Below are 8000 nucleotides of genomic sequence, written 5' to 3' on the forward strand. Positions count from 1 at the left end.
CAAGGGCTCATCACCCCATCACCACACCAGGGCTTGGCCACCCCTGCAAATCTCTCCCCAGAAGAAGCCAAACCTGGAGCTGGCCAGGAGCACTCAACCATTCTTGGCCCAAAACCACAGCTCTTGGCCTTCCTGGACAGAGGGAGCAGAGCAGGAGCGGGAGGAGCCAGGGTCTCCTGCAGAGGGTCTTCTCCACCCTTCCGATGCCCACACAGGATATTCATGCCCCAAGCAAGCACAGTGGGTCTGGCCACCTGGCACTGTCAGGCTCCAGTGTCACCTCATGCGACGTCCAGTAGTTTCCCACATCGACCCAAGGGAAGGATGGGGGCAGAGATGCTGTGGCTGGTGACGAAGATGCCGGGGCAGGTCCCAGGTGTGATGGTGGCTTCGCACCTGCACGGGATGGTGGGCAGAGGCCATGATGGGACATGCAGCAGAAGGGAACGATGTTGAAGAACAAAAAAGAACCATCCTTGTCTTTAACCTCTTCCCCTGGAAGCTATTGGGACGGCCTGAAACCCTTCCACAGCCATCAAAGGGTTTTGCAGCTTAAAACAGAACAGAAGAACCAAAACCAAAGGTTGCAGAACTGAGGTATCAGTAGCTCTGGGTCACTCCGACTGTTCACAGGGCCAGCACAGCTGCCTATTTGTTCTTCCCAAGAGCTGCATCTACTTCTTCCTCTGGCTTCAGCGAGTGCCACTGGGCGATGGGCCGCCGGGGGTTGGCCAGCATGTCGGACCAGTGCCGCAGCTCCGTGCCCGTCGAGTTGCAGCCCGTGAAGATCTTGCCAATGGCCTCGTTCTTCCCCAGCTTGTCGTAGTCCAGCACCGTGATGACCACCTGCACTTTCTAAAGGAGGAGGACACACCTTCTTTAGAGGAAAGGCCCAGCAGTACCGGTGGCTCCGTGGCCTCCAGCAGCGGCTCAGCAGGGAGCACCCAGGGCTCAGCTCCTCCACGGCCCCTTTTGGGACAGGGTCCCCTCCACACCCGTAGTGACCTCCCCTTCCTTCCAGAGGATCCCAAGGGTGAGGGTGAGGGCCCAGCTCATCCTGATGTGGCCACCTGGGAAAGGGCTCTGAGGGGTGCTATGGGGCTGGGCAAGAGCTGTGGGGGCTAGAGGGCTTGACAGGGCTGGGCTGGGGCAAAGGGCAGGACATGGAGGGGCAGAAGGCACATTCCAGTGGTGAAAATGCCTCCAGGACCACCAGGGAGTCCCTGCTGCCCCTGGGGTGAGCACTATAGAGCCAGGAGCAGAAGAAAGCCCCATTGCTGCTGCAAGCTGTGGCTGGAGATTGCATCTCCTACAGGTGCTGCCCAGTCTCCCACCTCTGTCCCTGCACAAGCTGCTCTCAGCATCAGCACAGGCCCTGGTTGGAACTGGTTGTTCTTCATGGGAGACCAGACTAGAAGCTTGGCAGGAGATGCTCAGGCTGGTGGGAAGGCTGGAACAAGGGCTCAGGCAGCTGCTTGACTTCTCCCATCACCCCCACCCTGCCTGCCTCCCAGGGGAATCATCTGACAAACCTGTATCTGTTCAAAGGGGATCTCAAAGCTGAAGGACTCATTGAAGTATGGGTTCAGGGTCTTCTTCTTAACTGTGGTCTTCTTCTTCTTCAACCTCTTGCCATTTTGCAATAGATGGATCTTCACATAGGGATCTGGGAGGAGGGGGAGGGCAGGAGGGTCCATCAGCCTGGGCTAAGATGACCAGAAGTCTCAGCCCAGGATGAGGTGCACCATGGGGTAAGGAGACCTCCATGAGTAAAGGTGCTCTGACATTTGTGTTGTGAGGATGGAGGCCAAAGATGAAATTTTGGGGCTGGAGAGGATTTGTGGGAGCAATTGGCCAAGGGATGGAGCTCTTCCTGCATCCTGTGGGTCTCCTTGTAGGAGGGCTGGGGACACCAGGGAGTGCTGGCCCATCACCCCCATTTCTGGAGCAGGACACTCCAGCTGAACCCTTCCAGCCATGCAGGAGCTGCTCCTCTCCTGGGTAAGACAGGTCTGGAGAGGGCTGAGGACCCCGGGCAGAGCTCTCAGCCCTGGGCAGAGATGGGAAGACTCTTCTAGCAAACATGCCATCAACTGAGGTCCTCAGTTGCCTGCCAAGTTGGGGCAGGACCAGGAGCAATGGCAGAGGAGGATTTTCACCACCCAGGTCCTGCAGTGTCCTGGCTAGGGACAGTGACAGGCCAAATTCAATATGTCCTTCCAATAGGCTTGGGGGGCCTCATGCCACCCCCATCTCCCCTCACCCTCCAGCCAGACCCTGGGCTGCCTCCAGGGCTGCCAGACTGATGGCCACAGTGTCCTTCCCAACAAAGGATGCTGAGAGACTCACAGCAGGGTGGGATGGGGATGCCAGGAGCCAACACCTACCTGAGAGACCCCCAACATCCATCTTCTTCAGGTTCTTGGCCTCCAGGATGCAGACCGTGAGCTTCCCGGCCGTGGGCACGTACCGGAGGGAGATGCAAATATCTCCAAGCTTCTCTGGCTGCCAAGAGGAGCAGGGGCAGATGTCAAAGCCCCACCAGTGCATCGTGCTGCCATGCAGGCCCCCCCAAGGCCTGCTCAGCCTTTGATGCAGGCACCAGTTGGCACCTCGTGCACCAGCAGAAGAGTTGGATCACTTGGCTCTGGGGCAGGAAATTGTCTTGGAGAGGATTTTGCCCTGAGGGAACAACAGGGGCAGCTCCTGCCCTGGGCTTACAGCCAGGCCATGCCATCCTGGTGGGCCCCCCACAGTCATCACCATCCTGAGCACTGTGGGGTGGCCCAGAGAGCCAAGCACATCTCAAGCCCCTGGCCAAGGATCTCAGCCCAGGGCCTCATGCCCATCCCACTCTCACCTCCTCCTTCTCCCCGCTCTGCAGGTCCCGCCACTCCTCGATGGGCTGGCCCAGGTCCACTGTGTTCATGGGCACCTTCACCTCCCCAATGATGTCGTGCTTGGAGAAGCGATCGAAGTCATAGATGGCCATCACCAGTGTCTTCCCACCCAGCTCCTGGTAGGGCACCTGCACAGAGAGGATGGCAACAAGTTCAGAGGAGCCCAGGGCAGGACAGCCCTTCCCCAGCAGTGAGGGTGAACAAATGGGACTGGGACAGTCAGGGGGAAAGATGGGAGTGGGAGATAAAGTCCTATGTCATAGGTAGGAAGGGGCTCACCTTGAAGGTGAAGGTCTCATTGAAGGCAGGGTTGAGTGTCTTCTTCTGCACTTTGGTCTCATACTTTTTCTTCTTGTCAGGGAGCAGGAACACCTTCACGTAGGGGTCTGAGGTGCCACCCATGTCCAACGCTGGCAGCTCAGCAGCTTGGAGGATCCCCACTGTCAGCTGGAGGGGGCAAAGGGGTCGGTGCCCTCAGCAAGGTGCTGCAGGCTGTGCTGCCAAGCACAGCTCCCTCCCACACCACTCAGGTCCAACAGGGAGACCTCTCCTCTCAAATACCCTCCCTGGGCAAACCCCCCTCCCCTCCTCAGCCGACCCCCCCAGACCCTCCCTCACCTGGTTTGCCTGGAAATCGTAGTCCAGGGAGAACTGCAGCTTGCCCAGGTTCTCTGGCTCCTTCTCCTCCTCCTCACCTTCCCCCTCTGTCAGACCCGTCTCCGCATCATCATCATCCTGTTTGTCCTGCAAGGGTGGCCGAAGTGCCCCGGGGCTCAGCAGAAGGTCACAGCCCAGTGTCCCCATCCCCACACCTCTGGGGACCTCCAGCATCCCAACCCCTCTGGCTTCTCAACCCCCCAGGTTCTCCCCATGAGGGACAGGGACACGGAGCAGGGATGGGGCAGCCCTGGGTGGCACCAGCTCTGCCCACAGCCCCGGGGTGGGACATTGTGGGGCTGCCTTGGGGCGCTGGGACCAGGGCTCAGCTCAGTCCCAGGGGGTTGGTCCTGGCACGGGGGGGCTGCAGGTCCCTACTGCCCAGGGTGTGGGGTCCTCCACCCCCCAGCCCATGCCCAGGAGACACTGCAGCTGGTGCCAAGGGCTTAGCAATAGAGACACAACCAAATCCTTCTACAGCTAAGGCAAAGCCACCCCTCCAATGTGTCCCCAGGTCCCCCATCCCAGCCTGGAAGCATCTGATGGTGGCACCTACCATGGATGGTGTCCAGGACAGAAAGTGAAGAGGCAGCCAGGGCAGCAGGAGGGAGGATGGTGAGAGCAGGAAGAGAGACCCATCATGGACAGCACTGGTGGGACCACAGCACCATGGGGAACCGGGGCTGGCATGGCCAGGGGAGCCCAGGGGGCAGCACAGGGGGAATCCCACCCCACACCTCCCACCACAGCAGGGACACACAGGTGGACAGGTGGGATGGAACACCCACCTCTCTGGCCCTGCCTGCAGACCTGCAGTGCTCATGGGGCTCTGAGGAGCAGAAATACCCAAACCCTCCTAACCAACTGGCCCTGGGTTGGGCAGAGGGATTGGAAGGGCTGGGATCACCCACAGCTCCCTTCCCACCAACCTCTCCTGTCCCTCCTGGATGGGGATGAGTTCCCAGATCCACCCCATGCACCAGCACGTGCCCCTTGAGCACTGGCTTCTTTGGGGACCTCTAAAGTGGTGGGAGGTTTTTCCTGGTGGCCCTCCCCTCTCTGCTAAAGGTCCATAGGAATGAAAGGGCAATTCAGAGGAAGGTGAGGAGACATAAGGGACTAAATTAATGTTTGGTGGTCAGTGAAGCATCAGTTAGTCCAGGGCAGCCTGAGCCTGGTCCCATCCAGGCCACCAGGCACTGGAGGAGGACAGTGCTGCTGTCTCAGCTCCAGGTTCCCCATCCCAGGATCCTGGTGGCTCCATCCCCATCTGCTGCCTGAGCTACCAGTGTCCTGACAGGGTCTGTAACTCAACCAGAGGGACTGTCCTACACCACCAAGTGCAGAGCAAAGCCAAGCAGACCAGAAGGGCATCACCTGGTTGCCCGACTTCATGTCCTTCATGTTCATGGCATTCTTCATGCCTTTGCCCTTCTCCTTCTTGTTCTTCTTCTTCTTGCAGCAGCATTTCTTGCAGATGCAGAAGCAGCAGGTGAGGATGAGGAGTCCAGCTACCACGGCGATGGCAATGAGGGCCCAGGGTGGCACTGTGGGCAAAAGCCAGAGCTGGGGTCACCCCCACAGGTCCCTGTGACCCCAGCCACTCCAGCACCACCCCCCTCGGGGACTGGAGCACTGGTGGGCTCGTGGGGAAGGGGACACCTGGCAACAGAGGCAGCTACTCACGGGGGATCTTGTTGAGCTCATTCATGAACTTGTCCCTCAGCTTGGTGAACATGTCCTCCTTGCTCTCACCTGGCCCTGAGGCCTCGGTGGAGTTGTCCATTGTGGCCATGGGCATCGTGGTGGCTGTGGCCTCTGGGGCCATCATGGACGCTTGCTTGAACGTCATGGTGGCTCAGAGGGTCCCTGAAATGCAACATTGACTTGATGGTCACCTGGGTCTCTCCTCCCTTCACCTCTCCACGTGCTCAGCTTGTGCACTGAGGGCACCTGCATGGACAGCAGGGCTGCAGCTGGGAGCCTGACCTGCTGGAGACCCTTAGAGCCTTAGGAAGGTCATCAGAGTCCAGGCTCCTGATTCCCTCACAGGGAAGGGGAAGCCCAGCCAACCCCCACAGGTTTCTTGACTCTTGACACCTCCAAAGCCACCAGGAGCACCACACAAAGAGAGGATGGGTGGAGAATGGATTGAGCAGCCTTGAGGAGAAGAAGGACTTGGGGCTGTTGGGTGGTGAGAAGCTCAAAATGAGCTGTCACCATGTGCTGGAGCCCAGAAACCAGCCATGTCCTGGGCTGTGTCACCAGCAGAGGGACCAGCAGGGCCAGGGAGGGGATTGTGCTCCACTGTAGAACCCCCCACCCCAGTCCAGTGGGGTCTGAAGGACCCCCCAAACATGGGGACACCTGCTCCATGGGCTTTCAGATGCAGCATTTACTCCTGCAAGTAAAGAAGGTACAAAAAGCCTCCACAACCCAGCTTTGCACCCAAAGTGCCTCCACAACTCACCTCCTGCTGACACCCCTGGAGATATTGAGGAGGGTTGATGAGATCCCCCCTCAGTCTCCTCCTCTCCAGCTGAACAGCCCCAGCTCTCCCAGCCTTTCCTCACAGGCAGGTGCTCCAGTCCCCTCAGCACTTGGGGGCCCTGCCCTGGACCCTCTCCAGTAGCTCCTTGTCCTTCTTGAACTGGGGAGCCCAGAACTGGACCCAGTTCTCCAGATGGGGCCTCACCAGGGCAGAGTAGAGAGAGAGAGGAGAACCTCCCTGACCTGCTGCCCACCTTGATGCCCCCCATGATGTCACTGGGCTTCTTGGCCACCAGGGCACGTTGCTGCCTCATGGTCAGTCTGTTGTGCACCAGGACCCAGAGGTCCTACCCCCAGAGCTGCTCTCCAGCAGGTTGTTCCTCCCCGGGTGCAGAACCCCACACTTGTGCATTTGTGTCCCTGCACGAGGACCTTCCATGTGCAGTTTCCATTCAAACCTCTGCCTGCCTGGGGGGCACCAAGTCAGTGGGTCTCCCCCCCCCCCCAGCCACCATCAGCAGCTGCTGCTGGATCCCTGGAAATCATCTACAACACAATAAGAAAAATCCCTTCTTGGGCAGGGGGTGGGGGCCAGGGAGGGCTGAGCTGCACTGCAGGCACGTGGCAGGGAAAGGCTCCTTTCTGGGGGGGCTTTGGGTGCTGCTCAGGGCCTGGGGGCTGCAGGCAGCATCGGGCCTCACTGCAGGGGCTGGTTTTGAACAGAACAAGCTCATTAGCAGCACTAATTGCCCCATCACCTGCCCCATCACCTGCCCCATCACCTGCCCCAGCAGCTCATGCTCACACACCCCGTGGGGCTCAGTGGGTGGTGGCACAGGATGGCCTGGGGAAACTGAGGCAGGGGAGGGGCTGGAGGGTGGGGGTTCATGGGGACCCTGGTGCTGCCTTCTTGGAGCCCCATAGGACTCTGCAGCCCCTGCTCTGGGAAGGAGGGTGCTGAGGCTGCCCCAGCACCAGGGGCCAGAGCTGGGCAGTGTGGGGCAGGGTGTGGGGCAGCAATGCCTTGGGCACACCCCAGGCCTGCCAGTCCCCATCCCTGCTCTGCCTCAATGGCTGTCCTGGGTCACATCCCCCATCCCTGCCAGGTAAGGGGCAGATACAGGGCGGGGGGCAGCCCAACCCCTCAGCTGGGGGCAAAACTGCTCCCAGCACCATAGAGTGGATTTCGGGGCAAAAGGGCCTGTCCCTGTCCCAGCTCCCTGCTCCCCATCAAGCCAGGCCCCCCCAGTGCTGCCAGGAGGGTGCTGCCAGGAGGGTGCAGTGCAGGACTGGGCGCTGGCACTGCAATGCAGTCACTGCAGCCACTGCAGTCACAGCCCCCGTGGCTGGATCCAGCCCCTCCAGGCTCCCTCCTCCATCCTCACTGGAATCCTACCCTGATTCCCCCATTACAGCCGCTACGAGCTGCTCCGTGTCCCCCAAGTTGCCCCCTGCTGGTGTGACCCCCCTGTCTCCATCTTCCTGGCAGGGGCTCTGCTGATTTACACCAGGGCTCCAGCTCAGCCTGGAACAAGCCCTGACCCCCAAACATTCCCGTTTACTGAAAACTCCCATTATTTAAAAGCAGGGCTGGGGTTCGTTTGTGGGTCTGGCAGGATGAAAAGCCCAGGTTTGTACTGGAGATCTCCCATCTCCATCTCAGGGCATCCTCAGAAGAAGTTTTGACCCCTAAAAAGCCCTTCCATGGGCCCTTCATCCCTTCTCCTCGTGCAGAGGGTCCGTCCCAGACACACCCCCGGCACATCCCACAAGCCAAAAAAAAGGAGGATTTGAGGTTCCTCAGTGGTGCTGCCTTAGGCATCACCCCAGGGAGAGGCTCCTCCACCTTCACACCCACTGAGGGGACAGGGCAGGAGGTGAGAGAATTCATGGGATGGAGGTTATGGGGAGAAGCAGGAGAGGGACAGGGAGTCCAGTCCCACCCCACCCCCC

The 8000-nt window shown here is 59.7% G+C and overlaps 1 protein-coding gene across 1 annotated transcript; it reads right to left on the reverse strand.

The window, feature by feature from the left end:
- Nucleotides 1–648: 648 nt before the first annotated feature.
- SYT2 (synaptotagmin II) lies at nucleotides 649–5409 on the reverse strand. The gene is made up of 8 exons (XM_009994220.1): nucleotides 5244–5409; nucleotides 4935–5104; nucleotides 3519–3635; nucleotides 3180–3347; nucleotides 2861–3028; nucleotides 2388–2505; nucleotides 1533–1666; nucleotides 649–855 (listed from the first exon to the last, which is right to left on the reverse strand). The coding sequence occupies exons 1-8, from the start codon at nucleotides 5407–5409 to the stop codon at nucleotides 649–651; spliced, it is 1248 nt and encodes a 415-aa protein (XP_009992522.1).
- Between the last annotated feature and the right edge of the window lie 2591 nt (nucleotides 5410–8000).

This window comes from Chaetura pelagica, unplaced genomic scaffold (assembly GCF_000747805.2).
Source record: "Chaetura pelagica isolate M959 unplaced genomic scaffold, ChaPel_1.0 scaffold470, whole genome shotgun sequence".
NCBI classification, from domain to species: domain Eukaryota; kingdom Metazoa; phylum Chordata; class Aves; order Apodiformes; family Apodidae; genus Chaetura; species Chaetura pelagica.

Bases quoted from the DNA above. Each gene is read 5' to 3' on its own strand.
- SYT2 (XM_009994220.1), bottom strand. From the start codon at position 5,409: ATGACGTTCAAGCAAGCGTCCATGATGGCCCCAGAGGCCACAGCCACC. The intron at 3,029-3,179 runs GTGAGCCCCTTC...CTCTCTGTGCAG, and splicing joins ATGAGACCTTCACCTTCAAG to GTGCCCTACCAGGAGCTGGG. The intron at 856-1,532 runs GTTTGTCAGATG...CTCCTCCTTTAG, and splicing joins TCCCCTTTGAACAGATACAG to AAAGTGCAGGTGGTCATCAC.